Genomic DNA, 26,094 nt, shown 5'->3' on the forward strand with positions numbered 1-26,094 from the left:
CAGGCACACATCACCATATGCTGCTAATGTTTTCTATTTTTATTAGAGACAGTGTCTTCCTCTTCCTCAGCTAGTCTCTAACTCCTGACCTCTAGATCCAGATCACAAATGGAATAGGTTTGATAGCTTTGAGATTCACATCTGTACTAGAGACGCTGGCTTTTTCTCTGCTTCCTCCTCTCCCTCCCTCTTCCTTCTCCGATCAGGTAAGAGCACCTCGAGAAACGAACTACCTGGTTCAGTGAGGGAGACAAATAACTATGAGAAAGATCCTGGTCCCGTGTAGGATCGGGTTGTGGAGACCAAGTCGTGTGGGCGGGAGCTCAGGCTTTCGGCTCCCGACAGCAGAGGGCGCTGTGACCGAAGCCGCGTAGAGCGCGCCGGCGCTCTGGCGCAAGGAAACGTGTCTCCTCCTCCGCGGCTTCCGGAGCGGTTCCCGAGCGTCTGGCGCGGCCAAGTCATGGACCGTAATCCTTCGCCGCCGCCACCGAGTCGGGACGAGGAGGAGGAGGGGGAGGTGGCCGGGGGAGACTGTATAGGGCGCACAGTCTACAGCAAGCACTGGCTCTTCGGCGTCCTCAGCGGGCTTATCCAGGTGTGCAAACTCGCGCCACGAATGGGCTTTTCCCTCTATCTTCTGGAGACCCTAGAAGGGGCTCCTGTAGCCCCTCCTGCCCCGGAGCCGTTATCCCCACGGCCACCACTCCAGGCCCGCGCTGCGGGGCCCCAAGCCTTGCCTTCCGGCCTCCTCGGAAGGCATGCCCGGGTCACTCCGGAGTCTCTAGACACAAAGGGAAGGCTGGTGGCAGAGATGCTGGAATGCTTGTGGTTATATTTTAGTTTTGCAAATCCCCCCAAAATATGTGACCGTGTAAATAGATTGCTTGGATTTTGTTCCCCATTCCCACTGTCGTTTCTGAAGCCCAGATCCTAATTTATTTATGCCATGGACAGTTCTTGCATCAAAAACGCGGCTTCACCTACTAGCTGGCAGTTTGAGCAAGTCGGCTAACTGCTCAGAGTCTCTATTTCTCTCTGAATTTTTATAAAATGGAATTATAATATTCATATTAGTATATGTAGGGTTATTGTGTAGTTAAATGTGATTATATTAGTATATATAGGGTTATTGTATAGTTAAATGTAGTTACGGCCGTGGAGGGCGTAGCATGTTTGGCTCGTAAGGGCTCTCAGTAAACGCAAGTTTTCTTCTCCCCACCTTTCCTAACTGGTTTCCCTGCTTCTAGTTCTCCAGTTCACTTTCTATACAGCTTCCAGAATAATCTTCCTTAGAAACGGCTGTTAATGATACTCTTCTTAGTTCCTGTTGCTTATATGAGAAAAATGTGTATTTCTGAATCCAGTGGATTCCGGTGGAATCCGGTGCTCTTCACAACTTTTCTAGCCTCATCTGCCCGTGATACATTCACTGTTCCATTAAGAGTAATTCCCATCCAGGTAGCTAGACCTTTTCGTAACTCTGAACTCTTTTATTGCCCTCTGAATGCTCTTTCCCCCCTCTTCACTTGGCAAACTACTATTCCTCCAACATTTAGCTCAAATATCACCTCCTATGAGAAGTGTTCCTCCGCTTCTGCCACGATTAGGTCATTGGTCCATCATTTTTGCTACCATAACTTTGTCCCCAATTCAGTTAAGTCACTTAGCTTTTTCTGTTGTGACTCTGTTTACATGTCTTTCCCCACAGGATTCTTAACTGCTTAAATGCAAAGGATTGTATCTTACTCATTTTTGTATTTATATCCCAATGCCTAGCAATATTATGTAGTATTTACTTTATGAATGTTGAATGAATAGGTCTACCCAAGGCACTAATTTTTTTAAAACAAATTTTTGCAAGAAATCTTTGATGAGGGGCAGCGCCTGTGGCTCAGTGAGTAGGGCGCCGGCCCCATATGCCGAGGGTAGTGGGTTCAAACCCAGCCCTGGCCAAAACTGCAACAACAACAACAACAAAAAGAAAGACATCTTTGATGAGGCTCGGCGCCTGTGGTTCAAGTGGCTAAGACGCCAGCCACATACACCTGAGCTGGTGGGTTCAAATCTAGCCCAGTCCCGCCAAACAACAATGATGGCTACAACCAAAAAATAGCTGGGCATGTGGTGGGCGCCTATGGTCCCAGCCACTTGGGAGGCAGAGGGAGGAGAATCGCTCAAGCCCAGGAGTTGGGAGGTTGCTGTGAGCTGTGATGCCATGGCACTCTACCTAGGGCGACAACTTGAGGCTCTGTCTCCAAAAAAAAAAAAAGAAATCTTTGATGAAAGTCTCTTTGTTATCGCTAAGTAATCTGGATTAATATTATAATAAATGTTCACTTAACATTGTCAATAAGTTCTTGAAAACTGTAAGTGAAGTGAATGCCTGATAACCAGTTTTATCATAAGCTAATTGATATATAAACAAGAGTTAAGCCATATTTCTTTTTCTTTTCTTTTTTTTGAGACAGAGCCTCAAGCTGTCACCCTGGGTAGAGTGCTATGGTGTCACAGCTCACAGCAACCTCCCACTTCTGGGCTTAAGTAATTCTCTTGCGTCAGCCTCCTGAGTAGCTGGGACTACAGGTGCCCGCCACAAGGCCTGGCTATTTTTTGGTTGTAGTTGTCATTGTCATTTGGCAGGCCCTGGTTGGATTCGAACCTGCTAGCTCTGGTGTATAAGGCTGGCACCTTAGCCTCTTGAGCTATATAGGCGCCGAGCCATAAGCCGTATTTCTTACAGAAAAACATTATAAATAAATTTCTAAATGAGGACCCCTCCCAACACTTCCAATATTAAACATTAACATAAATGTGAGCTATATATACATTTAAGAAAGATAAATAAAAATAATTATTTACCCAATTTTTGGTGAATCAATGAGTGAAGGTGGTCATAGTACTATTGGGTTAAATGAGGGATTAAATGTTTCCTAAGTGAAAATTGCAAGGAACCACATAGTTCAAAAACAATCACAAATATGGCAGGCTTCCTAAGAGCTTTCATACTATATCATTTACTGTTGTATGTGTGTATGAAATAATAAAGTAGACAATAGTACAAGTTTTATAATAAAGTAAATAATAATTTGTGTTCATTTTCCAACATGCTTATTATAATTGAGGGTCAAGAATGTCTGGAAAGCTTAGGACATGAGGCAGAAACCAACCCTGGGCAGAAAACCATCCCTTTGCAGGTGCACTTAGATACATACCCACACTCAGACTGGGACCATTTAGATGCACCAGTTAACCTAATGTGCACATCTTTGAGCTGAGGGAGGAAACTGAAATACCTGGAACAGACCTATGCAGACATGGGAGAATGTGCAAACTCCACACAGACAGTAGCCTCAGCTGAGAATTGACAAAATGTTTTTCAAGGCGTGCTTGGGGAGTCCTGTGGACAACTTTCATTCATCTGTTTTCATCCCTGTGTTTCTGAAGATTGTTAACCCTGAAAATGCCAAATCCAGCTCAAATGATGAGGAACAGCAGATGGAGCTTGATGAAGAAATGGAGAATGAAATTTGCAGAGTATGGGACATGTCAATGGATGAGGTATGAAGCTGGAAATGAAACTGAAAAGACTGTTGGGTGAGGAGGTGGTGAATGGAATTTTTAAAAGTCCTTTTCTCTGGGGAAAAGCTTTACTGAGTATCTGTAATCACTCCTGCATAAGGTATAGACAATGAAGTTCCAGGAGCTGTAAATGCTAAACTTTTGTCTTTGAGGCTGGAGGATCAGAGCTCTCAATAGATTTGGGCTAAATATACAGCCATTATGAATGCTTGAACACACATGCTAGGCCAGCAAAGTTCTGATATTTATCTACCTAAAAGGCCTTATATTTGAGAACAGATTAGGAGTTAGAAGACCATCGATGAGGCTGGGCATAGTGGCTCACACTGGGAGGCCAAGACGGGTAGATTGCCTGAGCTCAGAGGTTCAGCCTGAGCCAGAGTGAGACTTCATTTCTAAAAATAGCTGGGCATTGTGCAGGTGTCCCAGCTACAGAGGAGGCTGAGACAAGAGAATCGCTTGAGGCCAAGAGTTGGAGGTTGCTGTGAGCTATGACAAGTCTTCCTGGGCTTAGACTATCCGCTTACCTCAGTCTCCTGAGTAGCTGGGAGTACAGGTGCCCACCACTGATGCCTGGCTAGTTTCTATTTTTAGTAGTGACAGGGTCTCACTCTTGCTCAGGCTAGTCTTGAACTCCTGAGATAAAGCAGTCTTCCGGTCTTGGTCTCCCAGAGTACTAGGATTATAGGTGTGTGTGCCCAGCCTTAAAAAAAACTTAAGTATTTTTATGTATCTGTCAATCATTTTAATTTTTTTAAAAAGAAATAGAATGTATTTTTTAAATGAAATACTACTTTTTTTTTTTTTTTTTAATAGAAACAGAGTGTCCTCACCCTATCGCCCTGGGTACAGTGCTGTGGTGTCACAGTTCACAGCAACCTCCAACTTCTGGGCTTAGGCGATTTTCTTGTCTCAGCCTCCTGAGTAGCTGGGACTACAGGCACCCGCCACAACGCCCGGCTATTTTTTTGTTGCAGTTTGGCTGGGACTAGGTTTGAACCTGCCACCCTCGGTACATGGTCTGGCGCTCTACCCACTGAGCCACAGGCACCACCCAATCCTAAGAAGTTTTAAGAAAATCGTTATTATTGATTCTAGGTGCAGTGGGCCTTACATAGATACAACAGGCTCAGTTACTTTCTTTTTTTTTTTTTTAGAGACAGAGTCTCACTTTATCACCCTTGATAGAGTGCCATAGCGTCACAGCTCACAGCAGCCTCTAACTCCTGGGCTTAGGCAATTCTCTTGCCTTAGTCTCCCAAGTAGCTGGGACTACAGGTGCCCGCCACAATATCAGGTTATTTTTTTGTTGCAGTTTGGCTGGGGCTGGGTTTGAACCCGCCACCCTTGGTATATGGGGCTGGCGCCCTACCCACTGAGCCACAGGCACCGCCTGGCTCAGTTATTTTGTATTCTGATTACTTAAGTAAACCAGAAGTAGTATCAATAAGCAGATCTCTGCATACTGCTTTTATGGGATAAAATACTATTAGTGTGAAACTCTCAGAGGAAACAGCTGCTATTTAAATGAGGTTATTTAATAACAGCTATTTCATATGGTTATTTTGAGAATTAAGTGAGATAATATGCAATAAGTAAAAAACCAAGCGAGATAGTATGCAAATCACTGCACTATGTCTGGTATTTAATACTTGTTCAATGACTGTTAATTGCCATTATTGTTATTATTGGTGTTGATATTGTTAGGCTACCCTTGTACTACTCCAGGAATTATTAACTGTCATTAAATTTTAAAATTTCTATGTGTGGCTGGTGTAGTGGCTCACACCTGTAATCCTAGCACTCTGGGAGGCCAAGATGGCCAGATTGCTTGAGCTCAGGAGTGCAAGACTAGCCTGAGCAAGAGCAAGACCCTGTCTCTACTAAACATAGAAAAACTAGCCGGGCGTGGTGGCACATGCCTATAGTCCCAGCTACTAGGGCAGCTGAGGTCAAAGAAGATCGCTTGAGTCCAGGAATTTGAGGTTGCTGTGAGCTATGATGTCATGGCACTCTACCCAAGGCAACAGAGTCAGACTGTCTCAGAATAGATAGATAGATAGATATTCCTGCGTGTTACAAAGAACCGCCCACAGGGCAAACAGTTGGATTGCTTACAGTGGTGAGCATCTACTTTTAGGACTTTGAATTTGGAGTGTATCTTGAAAATACTGTTTTCTCTGACCGTTGTCTTTTACTAAGTAGAGGTGTTTCTTCCAGTCAACAGTCATGCAGATTACCTCAGTTTCAGCTGCTTTGCAGGGTAATTGCCTCTTTGAGTTGCCCTATGGTCCTTCTATGTGAATTTTCACATAAGCTGTGCAGTATCTGTTTTAAGTTAAACCTTCCCAAATATACACTTCAAATTTGGTGGAAATTGTGAGGAAATGGACAGCCAGAAACTTATTTTCATTTATATATTTTATAAAGTGAGTCCCCACTGCTACTGATTTTTTTGTCCCTATTCTTGGGTGAGATTTGGCCTATTTGTGGTCGCATGTCCACTCCAGATTCATTCTCCTGTGTGGTGCACCTTTTTAGTTGCTGTGGAGTGGGCAAACTCTAGGAAGAAGGTATGAGGGTCACAGTTACACTGTGATCTGAATTTTTTTTCTATTGAGGATTTTGAAAACACATGTCTGATTTTGAATATGACTCAATAGCAGTTCTCACTTATTTCCCCTATTGTGTTTTTAGCTCTTGGAGGACAGGAAACATGAGTTTTATTCTTTTTGCTTTATTTCCAGCTTTTAGCATAATACTTGATGTGGAATCAACAAATGTGTTAATAAGGATTCCTGGTGGATAAAAAAATCATTAAGGTAAATAGGTTCAGGGCAGGAGAAAGGAGGCTAATCCTCTGTAGTATCAACAGTTAATTTAGATTTGTTTATGGAATTGTTCATTGTTTGGGACCAGATACGACAAAGTTTCTCTAACATTACTTTTATTTGTTCATACAATTTTTTTTTTTTTTTTTTTTCTGAAACATCTCACTCTTTTGCCCAGGCTAGAGTGCCATGGCCTTAGTCTAGCGGATAGCAATCTCCAACTACTGGGTCTAACTGATTCTCCTGCCTTAGCCTCCCAAGTACTTGGGGATTACAGGCACCCACCAAAATGCCTGGCTAATTTTTTTATTTTTAGTAGAGCTGAGGTCTTGCGCTTGCTCAGGCTGGTCTTGAAATCCTGAGCTCAAGCAATCCTCCCACCTCCGCCTTTCAGAGTGCTAAGATTATGGGCATGAGCCACTGCACCCAGCCTATTCACAGAGTTCTTAACTTTATGATTTGTTTTTTTCTTATTTCTGAATGGAGGTTATATGGAATTAAATTATTTTGTGGTTACCTAAGCTATAGGACATAAAGAGGAATTTTAAACATCCCAGTTAATAATCACTTTTATTTTCAGGATGTGGCTTTATTCCTCCAAGAATTTAATGCTCCTGATATATTTATGGGAATACTGGCCAAATCCAAGTGTCCTCGATTGAGAGTAAGTATGTACTAGGTAATGTGCTATTTTAAATTATTAGAGTCATAGAATTTTACATTTGGGCTGGACCAGGGAGATCAATACTTTCATTTTACAGCAGTATAAACCAGTTAGGCATAACCCCGTTATGCTGCTAATATATGGAAGAACAGGGACCAGTGCCCTTTTTTCATTGCTGTTTTTTACTCACAAAACCATCTGTTGCTTAAAAACTATTCAGAATTGCTCAAGACTTCCACAATCTTCTTTCTAGGATATAATCTTCTTTCCAGATGGCCCTGCTGATTTAGCCAGGTCTGTCTACTCCCTGTCTCACTGCCTTACTATGGTTACATCTCGTTGCCTCCCTTGTGTGCTTTCTGTCCCTTCTCCATATTTGTTTCTGTTCAAGGTGGCACTTTTCTACCATTCCTTCCCAAATAAGTAAGCTATCAGCAATCACTGATAATTATAAACTACCAAGAACAACAGATAAAGAGTAGATGAGAGGTCTTTACGTCCTGTGCAGTGCATGTCATGAATGGTTAGTAAATATCTATTGAATAATTATAATCACGAATAACTGCTATTTTCTGAGTGTTTGTTTTTACTACTCCTATAAGACACACTTTTAAAGAGCTAAGTTTTAGGTGGAGGTATATGTACAGGGTCACATAGCTAGAAAAGAATGGAGCTGGGATTTGAGCCTAGGCCTGACTGCAATATAATCACTGTACTGTATTGCCGCTCTTTCTTTGAGATTATAAAATAGAGAATTCTGTAGTATATTTTCACAAATTGAATGTTGTATTAAAATTTTTATTTAGCTGAATGTTCCACCTGAATTAGGACTTTATTAGCCACTTTTCTCTTGTGTTCTTATATTAATATAAAGATTTGACAATTAAGTGATTTTTTTTTTCTCCTTGATTTTTCTGTCTTTATATTGACTCATGATTAGTACTTAAAAGGATAAGCTTAAGTCAGGAATGGTACCTGTTAGGAATTTGTCATATCTTTATGTATGTCTGCTGTAGCCACAATCTACTTCAGCAGTGATTCTCAACCTTGCAGCAAATTAGAATCACTTAGGATGTGGGATTTCAAACTTTGGCATGTCCCAGCATCACTGATGGCTGAGCCTGCCTCCCGAGTTTCTGACCCAGTTGGTCAAGGGATTTGATTTTAGGGTCCGGGATTTCCAGGAGATCAGTTAAAACAGAATTTCTAAGTGTGAGGCTCCAGGCAGCTTTTAAAGTTCTCAGGTGATTTCCAATGAATAGTCAAGACTGAGAAACTTGGTCTTTGATTGGAAATTCTATTATTTCTTCCTTAGTTTATAAAGGAAATGTATGTGTTTCTTCTCTGCCCATACTCTCTTTTAATCTTTTCCCAACATTTTACCACTAATGTTTTATTGAAACTCCATTTTTGTAGCTTCTGAGCCTCTTCCTGGTCTCTGATCTCCTTAGTTTCTCTTCTCTCACTTTCATTGGCTTTTTCTTTTCTTTTCTTTTCTTTTGAGACAGTGTCTCAAGTTATCACCCTGGTAGAGTGCCGTGGCATCATAGCTGACCAACCTCTTGGGCTTAAGCCATCCTCTTGCCTCAGCCTCCCAAGTAGCTGGGACTACAGGTACCTGCCACAACGCCTGGGTATTTTTTTTTTTTTTTTTTTTTTTTTTGCAGTTTTTGGCCGGGGCTGGGTTTGAACCTGCCAGCTCCAGCATATGGGGCCAGTGCCCTACTCCGTTGAGCCACAGGGGCCACCCCTTGCCCGGCTATTTTTTGTTTGTAGTTGTCATTGTTGTTTGGTAGGCCCGGGCTGGATTCGAACCCACCAGCCCCAGGGTATGTGGCTGGCACCCTGAGCTACAGGCACCGAGCCTCTTCTTTTTCCTACTTCCCTGAGTATGGACTCCAAGGTATAGACCAAGTGCCCTCAAACTTTTTAAACAGGGAGCCAATTCACTGTCCCTCAGACCGTTGGAGGGCCAGACTATAATTAAAAAAAAAACAAAACTATGAACAAATTCCTATGCACACTGCACACATCTTATTTTGAAGTAAAAAACAAAATGGGAACAAATACAGTTCACACCGCTGCATGCGGCCCATGGGCCGTAGTTTGGGGACCCCTGGTATAGACCCTGATCCTTTGTTCTCTTTATAGTCATTTTCTTAGTGAGCTCCTATACTCTTTATACCTTTAAGTTGCAGCTTTGCTGTGGAATCAAAGCCCTAGCCTATCTCTGATCACTAATGTTGAATCTCCGACTTTCTTCAGGCATTCTTATCTTGCATGCTGTATAGTCATTCCTCGGTATATGTGGGGAATGGTTCCAGGACACCCCCACCTCTGCGTATTATCAAAATCTAGGCATACTCTAGTCCTACAGTCAGCTCTATGAGACCTATGTATAGGAAAAGTTGACCCTGTTTATATGCAGGTTTTACATCCTGAGAATGCTGTATTTTCAATCCATGTTTAGGTGAAAAAAATCCACACATAAGTGCACACACACAATTCACATCAGTATTGTGAAGGGTCAGTTGTATTTTCCAATCCCTAATTCTGTATATCCTAAGTCAGTGATTATTATCTGATAATAAAAATCACCTGGTATACTTGGTAAATAATAGTTTTCCAGGATCTATTGGTCTATTCTGGAGGTTCTGAGTCAGCAGCTCTGAGATGGGAATTATAATCTATATTTTTAACAAGCTGCACAAGTGATTTTAATGCTTCAGTAAGTTTGGAAACACTGTAATATCTGAATTCATTGTGTCCTTTCATATACTTTCTTTTTCAATTTTTCTGTCAATGGGGAACCAATATTTCCAACTGGGGAAATGAGGCAATTTGAAACCTAAGAGTCATGTTCAGTTGCTTTCTCCCTTTGCCTCCCACCAGGTGATTTTGCGTGCACCTTGAGAGTCTTCCTCAGCTTTGTTCCTTTCCATGCCTGCCATCACCACCCTCATCAATCACAGCCTGCATTCTCTTGCCTCTTGAATACTGAAGTGCAGTATGGAATGGTGGTTAAATGCTCAGGCTTTGAAGCTCTCCTATTTCCTAGTGGGACATTTTAGGCAAATTTCTTAGCTTTTCTGTGCTTCAGTTGCCTCATCTGAAAAGTGGTGGTAGTAATAGTACCTACCTCATAAGCAACTTTATGAAATGATAACATGGAAAATACTTACAGTTTTGCCTGGCCATAATAAGTACTAATAAACATTAACTGTTATTACTTAGTGTCTAGAAGACATTAAGAGTCTGTTAATAATCACCCCTTATCCTCGGGGAATACATTCTAAGACTGTATATATACTACGCAGGAATTGCTTTTTTCCTTCCTCACAGTTTTGTAGGTAGGTTTGTTCTTAACTATAGATTTTAGCGACCATGTATGCCATTTTTTTCTTTATCACATCAAGAACTTTCATCTTTTCACCAAAGAGAAGCACTTTACATCTACTCTGTGGCATATCTGAATTGCCAGCATTATGCTTTTGCACTTCAGGGACATTATTCAGTAAAATAAGGGTAGATTGTGTTTAAGTGTGATCCCATGGCAATAGATAACTATGACAGCTGATAACTATGATGGCTACAAGTGCCTATTGCAGATAAGTGTAGACAGTGTGGATAGGTTGGAAAAAGGATTCCCATCCTGGGTGGGACTATATGAAATTTCATCATGCAATTCGGAAAGGTATGTAATTTAAAACATACGAATTGGGGCCGGGCAAGGTGACTCACACCTGTAATTCTAGCACTCTGGGAGGCCTAGGTGGATGAATTGCCTGAGCTTACAGGTTCGAGACCAACCTGAGCTAGAGTGAGGTCCTGTCTCTAAAAATAGCTGGGTGTTGTGGTGGGTGCCTATAGTCCTGGCTACTTGGGAGGCTGAGGCAAGAGAATCTTTTGAGCCCAAGAGTCTGAGGTTGCTGTGAGCTATGACACCACATCACTCTACCAAGGACGACAAAGTAAGACTTGGTCTCCAAAAAAAAAAAAAGAAAAAAATATATATATATATATGAATTGATTATTTCTGGAATTATCTACCTAATATTTTTGGACCAAGGTTGACTACGGGTAACTGAAACTGCAGATAAGGGAAAACTACTGTAATGTGTTATGCATCTTGCTGCTAGGATAATCGTCTAAGATACTGTTTGAGTATATTGTCTCCCCTTCTTGAATACTTTCATGATACCAAATAACCTCCAAGATTAAGTCTTACTCTTCAGATGGCATTCACAGCTATTTATCTTGATCCTGTGTCAGCTGTATTTATCTCATGCTGTCCACTCACTTTGTACTATAGCAGAATACTTAATTGTCTACTGTGTTGGCCTCATACATCACCTCCTTCCTGCCTTTACTGATACTCTCCCCTTCTTTTTGTGTATCTGAATCATTTAAGACTCATTTCATCCATAAGATTTCTTCTTCCATAGTTCCTTCTTTGGACTTTTTCATCTCTTTTCAAATACTGTAAGCTTGTCAGGTTAGGGTGCAGGCAGTATTTGTACTTCCATATCCTGCCTCCCATCCTCCTCCCCTCAAAACTTGGCTCACTGACATTTTTTCTTCAAGTTGTTATTTTTATGTATTTGTCTTTTGCCTTGAAGCCATTGTGACCTGTGAAATTTAATTCGGCAGGAAATCTGTGTGGGAATTTTAGGTAATATGGCCTGTTTCCAGGAGATATGTGTGTCCATCAGCAGTGATAAAAATCTTGGGTAAGTCTTACATAACAGTTATTTTTTTAATAGATTCATATTTCATATACCTAAGGTGATTGTCGTACATAGAGGAGATAGGGAAATGTGAAGTATAGTCCTGCCTTTGTCTTGATGATCCCTCTCCAGGAACTTAATTGTATAATGATGATACCAGGGGCTTGCACACTGTATTTGGGCATATTTCAGGATTTAAGCCTGTTTTCTTCATCAGTAGTAAAGGGACCCAAATCGTCAACAGGTGGTAAGCTAGATAGGAGAAGAACCTATGGGGCAAAACTTGCAGATAGAAGCAGCTAACTAGAATCGAAAACAATATGGGCACAGGGAATCTAAGGACTCAGAGAACTAGAGGCTGGAGAAGCTAGATTTGTTGCACAGTGTCATCCTCAAAGCTCTGACTTAGATCAAAGAGTAACACTTCCCAACAGACTAGGCGATAAAGGGTTGTTTTTATGACTAAAAGGCTTTTGTACTTCTGCTTGGAGGCTACTTTTCTACATGTGGGAAATTTCTGGGGAGATAGTTTTTTTTGTTGTTGTTTTGAGACAAGAATCTCAAGCTATTGCCCTCTGTAGATTGCTATGACGTTATAGCTTACACCAACCTCAAACTCTTGGGTTTAAGTGATTCTCTTGCCTCAGCCTCCCGCCACAATACCCGGCTATTTTTTTGTTGTTGTTGCAGTCGTCATTGTTGTTTAGCTGGTCCGGGCTGAGTTCAAACTCTCCAGCCTGGGTGTATGTGGCCGGCGCCCTACCCACTAAGCTATGGGCACTGCTGGAGATAGTTTTGTTTTTTTTTTTTTTGTAGAGACAGAGTCTCACTTACTGCCCTCGGTAGAGTGCTGTGGCGTCACACGGCTCACAGCAACCTCCAGCTCCTGGGCTTACGCGATTCTCTTGCCTCAGCCTCCCAAGCAGCTGGGACTACAGGCGCCCGCCACAACGCCTGGCTATTTTTTTGTTGCAGTTTGGCCGGGGCTGGGTTTGAACCCGCCACCCTCGGTATATGGGGCCGGCGCCCTACTCACTGAGCCACAGGCGCCGCCCTGGAGATAGTTTTTGTTGGGCCGTGCTTGAACCCGCCACCTCCAGCATATGGGGCCAGTGCCCTACTCCTTTGAGCCACAGGCGTTGCCCCCAGAGATGCTTTTTTAATGGTGGAAACCCTAGTAATTACTGTAGGAGGTCTGAGAATACTCTAAAATTATATGTCAAATTTTGTGGGTACATCTATTTTCTAGGCAGAAGGTTCATGGCTTTTAATCAGAATATCGAGGAAATTTGTGCCCAAAATAGGCTAAGAAAACCATTCTAGGCAGTTCTTATCAGACCTGGGGCCATGAGGGTTTATCACAGAATTCAAATACCTGGGTCTCTAAGAAAAGAGAAGAGGTAATTACATCTTCTAGATGGGGACTTTAAGGTCCTGGTTCAAGGTATTTATTTCCCGGTTATTTACAGTCATTGATGGAGTAAATGACTCAGAATCACATTCAGTCTCTTGCCTTCGCTATCAAAAATCTGTTAACGAAAAATATTAAAAAGTTTTTAAAGTTTAATTAAATGTTTATCCTAATATTAATATGGAACAGTTTACATTGCTAATGGGATATGAATTTGTTCAACCACTTTAGAACATTATCTAGTCAAATTGGAAGATATGTTTATGCTGTGACCCCCTGATAGGTTTTTAATAAGAGAAACTGTGCACGTGGACATTGGGATACTCATACAGATATTATTATGGGAGGATTGCTTGAAATAAGTAAACTGGAATCAACCCAAATGTCCATAAAAATAGTCTGGAAAACTAAATTGTGTTATATTCATATGATGGAATGTTATATAGGGATGAATCAAAAAACAATAGCTACAGGAATATTGTGTGAGAATCTCATGTACATGGTTTTGAGCAAAGCCAACTAAGACTCAAAAGGACAAGTATAATATCATTTCTTTTGTATAAAGTACAAGAGCAAAACCAAAAATATATGAAGTAATGAAACTATAGAGCAAAGTAAGGAAATGATTGCTGGAAAACTCAGGATGGTAATCATTTCTAAAAAGGAAAGAGAACTGTGGGGCTGGACACAGTGACTCACACCTGTAATTCTAGCACTCTAGGAGGCTGAGGAGGGTGGATAGCTTGATCTGAGGAGTTTGAGACCATCCTGAGACAGAGTGAGGCCCCCTTTCTACTAAAAATAGAAAAACTAGCCAGGTGTTATGGCTAGCACCTGGAGTCCCAGCTATTAGGGAGGCTGAGGCAAGAGAATCACTTGAGCCTAAGAATTTGAGGTTGCTATGAACTTTGATGCCACAGCCCTCAACCCCAGGGCAACTGAATGAGACTGTCTAAAAAAAGAAAAAAGAAAGAATTGGGATTTGAAATGGATGCATGGGGGCTGCGGAGATGCAGCACTGTGCTATTTCTTAGAGATATGAGTGTTCACTTTATAATTATTCATTAACTATAGAGTTGTATATTATAGGGCTTTATATATACATATATGTACACTATATTTCACAATAAAAATGTTCACAAAAATATATAACAACTGTGATGTTTGAAATGTAAGAAGTGAAGCATATAAGTTCGCTGTTTTATTTTTGTAGGCAGGTGTTACTGCACTGTTTGTATGATTCAGACCCACCTACTCTGCTGGAAACAAGCAGGTACGCGTTGTTTCTTTATGGATTCTGTAAAATTACCCACAAGAGAATCTAGGAAAATGGAGTTAATTCTTCATTCTTGAATTTCCTTTACTGTTTTTGAAAAGTAGACATTAAACTTACATTTATCATGTAGGTTGTTGCTTACTTGCCTTTCCCAGACAGAAGTGGCCAATGTCTGGGTTGAAAGGATCCGGGAACATCCAGCTGTTTATGATAGCATTTGCTTCATCATGTCAAGTTCAACAAATGGTAAGTCACCATGTAATCTAGGAAAAATGTTTTAGATTTTTATTTAATTGTTAGGAAACCTTGTAAGTATTTCTACAAGTCACTTTTTTAAAAAAGTTAAGTACTAGGTGAGAAAGTTTTTCAATTCAAGTTATAAGATTTCTTTTTAAACTCCCAGAATACAGATGAAGTCCTCATTTAAAAATTAAGGAAGGCTGGGCATAGTGGCTCCTGCCTGTATTCCAACAGTTTGGAAGGCTGAATTGGAAGCATCATTTGAGCCCAGGAGTGTAAGACCAGCCTGGGCAACATGGAGAGACCTTGTCCTTACAAAATGCAGAAAAAAATTAACTGGGCACGTACCTATGGTCCTGTTTACTGCAGAGGCTGAGGCAGGAGGGTTACTTGAGCCCAGGAATTTGTGGCTGCAGTGAACTCTGATTGTGCCACTGCACTCACTCCAGCTTGGGCAACAAAGTGAGACCCTTTTTCAAAATTAAAAAAAAAAAAAAAAGGAAAGAAAGAAAATAAGCAAATTTAGACATAGGAAGTGAACATATCAACCTCGCAGCAAGTACTACTTTGGCAAGATTTGCCTTCTTAGAATAGCTTTAGGAATTTTCCTTAAAGTCATTACTTTGGACATTTTTTCTCACTTTAATATCTGTTTTGTTCTTTGCAGTTGACTTGCTGGTGAAAGTGGGGGAGGTTGTGGACAAGCTCTTTGATTTGGATGAGAAACTAATGTTGGAATGGATTAGAAATGGAGCTGCTCAGGCTCTGGACCAACCCCAGGAAGATTCTGAAGAGCAGCCAGTGTATAAGATTGTGCCCTGTATACTTGAAGCTGCCAAACAAGTACGGTTAGTGAGCTCTTTTGTGCAAGATATTCTGGGAAAATCCAATTGCTGGAAGTATTCTTAGATATAAAATTCTTTGATTCTGTTTGAAAGGATGACGTATACAACCAGTCTTTGTTAGGTCACACTACTAATACTTGTGATGGCAATTGTCTTAGTCCATTTGTATTAATATAAAAGAATCCCTGGGCGGCACCTGTGGCTCAAAGGAGTAGAGCACCGGCCCCATATACCAGAGGTGGCAGGTTCAAACCCTGCCCTGCCAAAAACTATAAAAAAAAAAAAAGAAGAAGAAGAATCCCTGAGGCTAGGCCATTTATATAGAAAAGAGACTTATTTGGCTCACACTTCTGCAGGCTGTGCAAGAAGCATGGCACCAGCATCTGCTTCTAGTGAAGGACTCAGCTTCCCCTCATGGTGCCTTCCAAGGTATGCAGAGATCACAGGGTGAAAGGAAGTTAGTTGTGGGGAGGTTCCAGGCTCTTTTTAACAACCAGCTCTCGAGGGAACTAATAGAGTGTCCTTACTGCAAGGACAAGGATAAGGATGGCACCAAACTTTTTCAGGGATTCACTTCCATGACCCAATCATTTCCCATTAGGCCCCACTTTCAACATTAGGGATCAGATTTCAGCATGAGGTTTAGAAGACAGAAGCCCAAACTATAGCAACAGTGCCTTTGCTTCATAATAAGTTACAAAGTTCTTGTCCTGGCTCGCGCTGGTAGCACAGTGGTTATGGCACCAATCACATATACACCAAGGCTGGCGGGTTTGAATCCGGGCTGGGCCAGCTAAAACAACAATGACAACTGCGACAAAAAATAGCTGGCTTTGTGGCCGGTGCCTGTAGTCCCAGCTACTGGAAGTTTGAGGTAAGAGAATTGCTTAAGCCCAAGAGTCTGAGGTTGCTGTGAGCTGTGATGCTACGGCACTCTACTGAGGGCAACAAAGTGAGACTCTGTCTCAAAAAAAAAAAGTTCTTATTGTTGTGTCATTTAGCTGTAGGCTATTATTCAGCATTAATTGTGGTTTCTGTCTTTATCATCAACAATTTTATGATGTAACTTATGTGTGTAATTTAAAACAGAGAAGTGATTTTCTTGTGTTTTATTTTACATTGAACATTTAACAAGTTCTTCAATTAATGTTAACTTCTTCAATTAATGTTGCACATTAATTTTCTCTCGCTCCTTGTATATATATGCCAGTCTTCAGCAACTGAGTTTTGAACTTTAGTGTCTTCCCAAGAGAGGTTACTAAGTCTTACAGGTTGTTAAAACTGTTTATTGATAGTCACTAGAAAATTAATTTTCAATTGGTCTGCTTGGTGGTCAATAGTGCAGTCTTCCTGCTCAATAAGCCTCCTTAATACCTATTAATTTTAAGTTCTTTATCCAAATGAGGATTAAATTCTTCATTCTTCCCCCAAACCTGCTTTGTCAGTCTTCTCAATCTCAATAGATTATGTAGTCATTATCCCATTTAAATAATGTGGAAGAAGAAATGTAGAAGCCATTATTGAGTCTTTCTCACCCTAGTCTTGTCTTATGGCCGATTTCCAAGGCTTGTTCCTAGGACCCCATTCATGGCAACCTTGCCACTGTTGTCTCTGACCTGGAGAACTGTCACATTCTCTCACCTGAGTCTCTTGGTTCTAGGCTTGCTCCTTCCAGACCTATATACTTCAAAGCTGTCTTTGCACACAGTACCTACCCATTCACTCATCTTCTCATTTTCGTGCTTCAAACTTTCCAGTTGGCCTTGCTAAGGGTAAGATGCAGATTTTTTAAAAAATACAGTTTATGAGGTCTTGCACAGTACCTCTCCATCCTTGTTTCTTGTACTCTGTGTTTCAACTGTGTGAAATTTTCATTTCTTCAACTGCACCAAGCTCTCTTGCCTCTAAGCCTTTGCACAATATGTCTTCTCTGCCTCAAATAATGCCCTTTCAGGTTTTTGTATAAACATCATTTTTCTTTTACCTTCCCTAACCCTCCAAACTAAATTAAGTCTCCTTGCTTTGTGGTCTTCTAGCCCCTAGAACTTCTTCTAGTGCTATTTTTATATTACTTTATTGTAATTGCTCCTTTAATTATCTTCTTTCCTTTTAGACTATAAACTTTATGAACATAGGAATAATGTCTTATACATCTGTTTACCAGCCCAACATAGTGCTTGAAAGTAGTAGGTACTTAAATAAATATTTGCTGAAACATCATTTTAATTGGTTACTATCTTTTCACTTAATAGTTTGGGTTGAGTTTCTGAGAATCCCAACTGTCGATCATAAGAATTATGGTTTTATTGTTCTCAGCCAGGGAGCTAGGATAATTCTAAGAAGATTTTTTTTTTTTTTAATGAGACAGAGTCTCATTCTGTCACCCTTGGTATAGTGCTGGGGTGTCACAGCTCACAGCCACCTCCAACTTCTGGGCTTCAGCAATTCTCCTGCCTCAGCCTCCTGAGTAGCTGGGACTACAGGCGCCCGCCCACAAGGTCTGGCTATCTTTTGTTGTAGTTGCCACTGCTGTTTTAGCTAGCTGGGGCTGGGTTCAAACCCGCCACGCTCAGTATATGGGGCCGGTGCCCTACCTACTGAGCCACAGGCGCCACCCAATCTTAAGAGATTTTAAGAACATCGTTATTGTTTTTGATTTTTTTTTTTTTTTTTTTTTTTGCAGTTTTTGGCCAGGGCCGGGTTTGAACCCACTACCTCCGGTATATGGGGCCGGCGCCCTCCTCCTTTGAGCCACAGGCGCCACCCTGAACATATTATTGTTGATTCTGGGTGCAGTGGGCCTTACATTGATATAAAAGGCTCAGTAATTATTTATTCTGATTATTCAAGTAAACCAGAATTAGTATCAACAAGCAGGTCTCTGCATACTGCTTTTATGGGATAAAGCCAAAAACAATTTTTATCTGTTGTCCGGGATGTATTGATTATATTACCTAATATTTGTTTGTTTTATTTTGCTGTTTTTCCTACTCGAATTGAAGGTCTGTTGAGCAGAGAAACTTTATTCTGTTCCCTCTTTTATCCTCAGTGCATAGGTCAGGCTAGCAGAGAGTAATAAATACTCGTTGAATGGAAGTAGTCCCCTGGGTAAACGTAGAGTTGTTGATTCAATGCTTTTGCTTTTTTTAGTTCTGAAAATACAGAAGGGCTTGATGTTTATATGCGTATCTTACAGCTGCTTACCACAGTGGATGATGGAATTCAAGCAATTGGTAAGATGGTTTATTGAGATTGTATTATAGTTACTCATTGAATTACTTGCTGCTTTTACTACTTTCTTTATCATCTTCATTTATTTACTACTTTCTTTATCATCTTTATTAAGTACAGTCTCCGGACACTGGAAAAGACACATGGAATTTACTTTTTGACCTGGTTTGTCATGAATTCTGCCAGTCTGATGATCCACCCATCATTCTTCAAGAACAGAAAACAGTGCTAGCCTCTGTTTTTTCAGTATTGTCTGCCATCTATGCTTCTCAAGCTGAACAAGAGTATCTAAAGATAGAAAAGGGCAAGTCTCATTTTGGTTCACTAAATTAAATTCTAGTCTATCAGATTTTCAAATCCATGCTCATGTTTGTTCATTTGATTTACTTCTTCATCTTTAAAAAACGCTTTTGTGGGCCTAATTACAAAAATATTACATGCTAATCAGTGTAACTTGGCTTATTGTACCCTCAATGAATCCCCAACAATAAAAAAAAAAAAAAAATTACATGCTAAATACAAAAAAAAATTGTAAAATTCATAAAGGTCATCATGGAAACATAATACTTCTAATCTCACCATTCAGGGGTAATTATTATATACACACATACACATAGGTTTTTTAAGTCCTGCTTTTTAACCACTTTCTTTCATTTAGAAATATAAAATGAATAATTTCCTATGTAAACACGTGTTCTTTCACAGAATGCTTTTTATGACTACCATTAAATCTATGATTCATCTAGAATTCATTCCGGTGTTATGTGTGAGGTCTGACTCAATTTTTTTTTTCTCATAGTAACGTACAATGCTTCAGCGTTTTCAGAGTCAATTGTTTCAACATTATTTAGTGAATAATATAGTTTACCACACTGATTTGAAATGTCATCATTACTATTGTTAAATTTTCTCATATTTTAATCACTTCATTGCTGTGTTCATATATCAGTAGCCAGGGGATTTTAAGATTTAAGGATTTGTGTTTTACTACCTAATAGGGTTAATACCCCTTTGTTCTAATTTTTTAGAATTTTTTTAGTATTTTTATTATTGAATTGAATTAACAAGTTCCAAAAATGAAGAAACCTTTCTAATGTTTTTACTGAGATTATGTTAAATGTATAGGGCATCCAAGAACATATTATGCTTTTAACATTTGTTCATGTCTTATTTTGTGTCCCTCAGTAATGATTTTGTGGTTTTCCTCATATAGATGTTACATTTTTCTTATTAGGTTTATTTCTAGATATTTTATCTTTTGGGATGCTGTTGTCCATGCTATTTTCTATTGCTGGATATATGTGAGGCTTTATATATGATTTGTATGATTGGGGCAGACAGTGTAAAGATGCTTCTTTAACTCCAATCCAATCATTAGTAATTAACATTCCCCTCTTTGCCCTGCTCTCTGCCTAAAGTAGGGGCATTGTAAAGTGAGGACTGGGGGTGCGAAAGAGAGATAAGAGAAGCTGATAGAGATTGATGTGACCTTAAGGACCCCTGAAGAGTGGGGCTTTAGAGTCAAGAGTTGGTGATAATACAAGAGAGAGGTGGTAAATCCAAGAGGACTGTAATATAGCAGCCAGGTGGAGTAGGTGCTTTGAAAAGTTGACATTGAGTTGAGAAATAATAGATAAAAAGATGTCTCTGATTGCTTATTGTTTTAAAATGTCATTTTCATGTACTGTCAATGACTTAGTTTGGTTAGATTTAGATTTTTTAAAAATCAACATATTTGATCCATTGCTACAGAAAACTCTGGGTTTATGATTACTAAGCAGAAATGGTAAAGTCGGATCAGTGATTGAATCACAATGAGATATTTAAGCATATTTGTGGTATAACTTAGTATTTTTATGTTTAGTTTTATTATAGGCTAATTAAAATAGTTGTCTATTCTTTTAAGAAAACATACTGAATTTTTTTTGGTTAAACTTAGTAAAATATAACATTTAAAAGCTTTGCTTAAGATTTTTATGGAAAAGTTTAAAATTAAGATTATCTTCTCACTCTGTCCAAGGCCTTATGTGGTAAGGCTCTTGCCTAATTCTCTCAACCCACTTTGTGCTGCTCCTCTGGCTCACTAAGCTGGAGCCATGATAGTCTCATTTTTGTTGTGCCAGCCCTCTTATATTTTTTTCTTTCTGGATGGAGCTTTGTTCTCATTTTTTCTACCTGAAATGTTTTCATGGAATCTTTGTGTTGCAGATCCTTTGTTCTCAACTCAGTGTCACCTTTTTAGAAGGCCTTCCCTGCTAGGCTGCTTTATTATATTCCTCTTTTCTTTCCTTCATAGAACTTACCAAAATCTGAAATGATCTATTTAATTTACTTACTTATTTAAAAGTATAAAATTATAAGCCTCTGAGGGCTGATGCCTTGATGATCTTGCTTACCCCCCTATTTATATTACCTAAAATATGATGTTGAGCACTTATGCAATACATATGAATGAATGAAACCAGACTTAACTAGCTGATTCCATGCCTCTTATTTGTCTGTATAGTAGATCTTCCTTTAATTGACAGCCTGATTCGGGTCTTACAAAATATGGAACATTGTCAGAAGAAACCAGAGAACTCTACAGAGCCCAACACAGAAGAAACTAAAAAGTCTGATTTAACCCAAGATGACTTCCACTTGAAAATCTTAAAGGATATTTCATGTGAATTTCTTTCTAATATTTTTCAGGCATTAACAAAGGTAGGAAAGAAGTATTGATGGTTTTCTTCACCAGAGGAAAGTATGGATTATGTAATGTTCCAAAGTTTATTATTACTTCTATAACTTTTTTAATGTAAAAGTTACATAATTACTTTATATTATATCACTATACTTACATAATATATTATTTGGGAAAATAAACACAATATCTTCTATCACTGTGAGTTTATAATCTTAAACCACCAAATGATATGGTTTGACATATTTATTTTTATTTTATTTTATTATTTTTTTTTTTTGTAGAGACAGAGTCTCACTTTTTCGCCCTCGGTAGAGTGCCATGGCATCACACAGCTCACAGCAACCTCCAACTCCTGGGCTGAAGCGATTCTCTTACCTCAGCCTCCCGAGTAGCTGGGACTACAGGCGCCTGCCACAACACCCAGCTATTTTTTGGTTGCAGTTTGGCCGGGGCCGTGTTTGAACCTGCCACCCTCAGTATATGGGGCCGGCGCCTTACTGACTGAACCACAGGCGCCGCCCGGTTTGACATATTTATATATGCCAAACATATGTATGTGTTTATGCGCATATATATTTATAAATGCTTTTTTCACATACTTTGACCCAGTATATACAATTTTTATAGACTGTTCTTTTCGCTTAACATGCTTATGAAAGTATTAAAAGCATTATAGGCATTTTTCCTAACTCTAGATAAATTCACTGAAAGACTGCCAAGAGCCTAATTTGTTTAATACACAATTTGCCAAATAACTAGTTTTTAAAATTTACTGCAAACTCATTTTAAGGAATATTCTTTCTTGGCTCGGTGCCTATTGCTCAAGCAGCCAAGGTGCCAGTCACATACACCTGACATGGCGGGTTCAAATCCAGCCCAGGCCTGCAAAAAATAGCTGGGCGTTGTGGCGGGCGCCTGTAGTCCCTGTTACTTGGGAGGCTGAGGCAAGAGAATCACTTAAGCCTAGGAGTTGGAGGTTGCTGTGAGCTGTGATGCTACAGCACTCTATTCAGGGTGACAGCTTGAGGCTCTGTCTCAAAAAAAAAAGGAATGTTCTTTCTGATTATGTCCAATGATTACTTGCATATTCTTCTTTTGACTGTATTCTTTCTATCCATATATTTATAAAAATAGATTTATGAATGTAACTATGAGAACATATTCATCTTCCCTGAATTTGTTCAAGAATATTCTCTTTTTTTTTTTTTTTTGCAGTTTTTGGCTGGGGCTGGGCTTGAACCCGCCACCTCCGGCATATGGGGCTGGTGCCCCACTCCTTTGAGCCACAGGCACTGCCCTCAAGAATATTCTTTTTAAAAAAGCTTTCTTTATTCTGTTGAATTGGATTTTTGGGGCGAGGCTTCTTGCTTCCTTTCACCATTTCTATATTTTCCAGATTTTAGGTTATTACTGTCACATAGGTTTTTAGAAATTAGATCACTGTGTTTGACATTATAAATGTGAAGATGGCTGAGACATAATGGCTACATATTGCCAAAATGCTATTGATGTGTGAAAATGTTGGTTTTACTTGACCCTTATTGGGTATTATTTTTATATCACCTAAACTTCAACAGGTGATAAATTGTGCTTTGTTTTGGTTCACACTTTCTTATTAATGATCTTTCCATGTATTTGTATATTATTTATGTTTCTTTGTAAATTTATCCATTTTGATTATTTAATGAACTCTTTGAGTAATACATCTTTCATATATTTGTTGCAAGTCTTTTCACCCTATTTTTTGCTATAGCTTTTGTTTTTTGGAGAAAGGGACATAGATTTTTTTTTTTTTTTTGTAGAGACAGAGTCTTACTTTATCGCCTCAGAAGAGTGCTATGGCGTCACATAGTTCACAGCAACCTCCAGCTCCTGGGCGTAGGCAATTCTCTTGTCTCAGCCTCTTGAGTAGCTGGGACTACAGGCGCTCCCCATAATGCTGGGTTGAATTTGAACCTACCACCCTTGGTATATGGGGCCAGCGCCCTACTCACTGAGTCACAGGCGCCACCCATAGATAGATATTACTTCATTTTTAAGTGGCAGGAACATAGAAGGAGGGCTGAGAATATACCAGGGATATGTCATGAAAATTCTTATATGCCATATTTAGGGAATTTGGACTTAATCTGAGGACTTACTAAAAGTTTGTTTTTTTTTTTTTAAGCATTAAGTGATATGAGCAGTTTAGATTAGAACAATTACTCCAAAAAGCAATAAGAGGAAGGATTAAAGAGAGTTGAGGCTGGAGGCCAAAAGTCCTACCAACAGGCTTTTGTGGTTGATAATCTTCAAGAATAATCTGAAAAGCAAAAAGAACCTAAGCAATGGAAGTGTGATGAAGAGAAGGGGTAAAATAAGAGAGATTTAGTAGAGTGGGATTGAACACTTGGTGGGGGAGGCAGGAGGGTGGCAGGGATTGGTAACCAGTAGGGAAGAAGGAAAAATCTTCTCTATCCCATGTTTTTGGTTTATGCAGTAAAATGGGTGGTGGTACCTTTGCTAAAATCAGGACTACAATGGGAACATGTTTGTTACATAAGCCTCCTCGGTTGGTGGGTTCAGTTTGGGACATGGACATTCCTATTTCATCAGTAGGGAAACGTATATACTGACATGTATTTATTTGCCAATTATAGCCTTAGAAATGTTCTCGTTTTTTATATTAAATCTTTTTTTGTTTATTTGTTGTAGGAGACTATGGCTCAGGGACTAAAAGAGGGCCAGTTAAGCAAAGAGAAATGTTCTTCTGCATTTCAAAACCTTCTTCCTTTTTATAGCCTTGTGGTGAGTATGGGTAAATGTATAGGTGGTTGAGTTTCATAGGATTACTAACTGAAATGTTTTCAGTTAAGCACTTGATTTCAAGGCTTTTGTCAAAAAAAGGAGTGCATACAATTTACAAAACCTAATGCCTTTTTTTGGAAAGATGACTGCTGAATAATTCATAGTACTTGCCTAAGTAACAATTTGAAGAGGAGTGAATGAATCTGTAGTACCTCTCCGTCTTATGAAGTAGATAGCATTAAGTGACAGTAAGATGTCAGTAGGTTTGTATGGTTCTTCAAATGACATCACATTCGCTGCCATTAGAGGAAATTTCAAAATAGGAACTTTTTGCTGTGCATAGTGGCTCACTCCTATAATCTCAGTGACTCAGGAAGCTAAGGCAGGAAGATTGAGGGCAGGAGTTCAAGACTAGCCTGGGCAACATAGCAAGACTGCATATCTACAAAAATTAAAAAGAGGCTCGGCACCTGTAGCTCAGCAGATAGGGCACTGGCCATATACACCGGGGCTGGCGGGTTTGAACCCAGCCTGGGCCTGCCAAACAATAATGACGACTACAACCAAAAAATAGCCGGCAAGAGCAATGCCTGTCTTTTTCCTCTGCATTGAAAGGTGTATTTATCCTTTTAAATGTATTCAGAAAGCTAGCACATTATTAAAAAAAAAAAAAATAGCTGGGCATTGTGGCAGGTGCCTGTAGTCCCAGCTGCTTGGGAGGCTGAGGCAAGAGAATTGCTTAAGCCCAAGAGTTTGAGGTTGTTGTGAGCTGTGATACCATGGCACTCCACCGAGGGCTACGTAGTAAGACTCTGTCTTAAACAAAAAACAAAAAAGAAAATTGACCAGGTGTAGTAAATTGACCAGTCTCCTTAGCTACTTGGGAGACTGAGGTGTGAGGACTGCTTGAGCCCAGAAATTTGAGGCTCCAGGAAGCTACAATCATACTGCTGCACTCGAGCCTGGGCTCTAGAGTGAGACCCTGTCTAAGCCATAGGAAAAAAAGGAACTTTTTTAGGAAAATGAAGTATAGAATATGAGAGTGGGGAGACATGTCATCAGGGAGAATGTTAATAAAACTCCAGTAATGGACCCTAAAAGGGAAGTAGCAGGAGCATAAGTACTGGCTCAAGAGTAAAACAGATGGTAAAGGATGATTGTTTCCTTGGTAACAGTCGTTTCCTCTGATAAATAGAGAACTATTAGAAAGTACTATTACTGGGAATCTATCAGCCTTTCTTTCCTTTTGCTCGATTTAGAAACCCCAGGTAGAGCATTTTTATAGTCAGCAGTTAATATCTTATTTACCTTTTCTTCCACCATATTTGTTTAATTCTTTTGTTTGACTCACAGGTAGAAGACTTTATTAAAATCCTCCATGAAGTTGATAAGGCTCTTGCTGATGACCTGAAGGAAAGCTTCCCGAGTTTAAAGGTTCCTACTTAAAAACTGAATTGGAATTTCTTCTATACCAGAAATAAACTTTATTTTCTTCAATGTGTATTGAAACTGACATATAGGGAATAGTAGATAAAGTTCCTGTTAGACCATAAGTGTCTGGTATTACTTTTGTGCCCTTATCTCACTTTTATTTGTCATTGGAATGAGGAGTTTGACCACTGTCACCCCCTCCCTTATGTGGCAATAATCATTTTCAGTTGAAGAAAACCAAAAAATATAAGCTTATCCTTACAGTTCTTTTTAGAATATTGGAAGGGTTAATGAGAATTTTCTTTTTAACTCTTAATTTTGTCTTTGTATCAAGTACAAGTGCATTCAGCAGCAATATCAGAAAACCCTCCTATAATGGCTTAATC

At 39.7% G+C, this 26,094-nt stretch overlaps 1 protein-coding gene across 3 annotated transcripts; it reads left to right on the forward strand.

The window, feature by feature from the left end:
* Nucleotides 1–380: 380 nt before the first annotated feature.
* On the forward strand, nucleotides 381–25,776 carry SAAL1 (serum amyloid A like 1). 3 transcript variants are annotated; one of them, XM_053561668.1, is made up of 12 exons: nucleotides 382–595; nucleotides 3,445–3,558; nucleotides 6,991–7,074; nucleotides 11,725–11,804; nucleotides 14,426–14,485; nucleotides 14,619–14,734; nucleotides 15,396–15,576; nucleotides 18,724–18,806; nucleotides 18,920–19,108; nucleotides 21,314–21,507; nucleotides 24,185–24,277; nucleotides 25,631–25,776. In XM_053561668.1, the coding sequence occupies exons 1-12, from the start codon at nucleotides 461–463 to the stop codon at nucleotides 25,721–25,723; spliced, it is 1,422 nt and encodes a 473-aa protein (XP_053417643.1). In that variant the 5' UTR covers nucleotides 382–460; the 3' UTR covers nucleotides 25,724–25,776. The 3 variants fall into 3 exon arrangements, with proteins under 3 accessions (XP_053417644.1, XP_053417643.1, XP_053417642.1); XM_053561667.1 differs by having other exon boundaries at nucleotides 383–595; nucleotides 21,311–21,507; XM_053561669.1 differs by lacking the exon at nucleotides 24,185–24,277 and having other exon boundaries at nucleotides 381–595; nucleotides 21,311–21,507.
* The last annotated feature ends 318 nt before the right edge of the window (nucleotides 25,777–26,094 follow it).

The sequence above is a fragment of the Nycticebus coucang genome, chromosome 14 (genome assembly GCF_027406575.1).
Source record: "Nycticebus coucang isolate mNycCou1 chromosome 14, mNycCou1.pri, whole genome shotgun sequence".
Classification (NCBI taxonomy): Eukaryota; Metazoa; Chordata; class Mammalia; order Primates; family Lorisidae; genus Nycticebus; species Nycticebus coucang.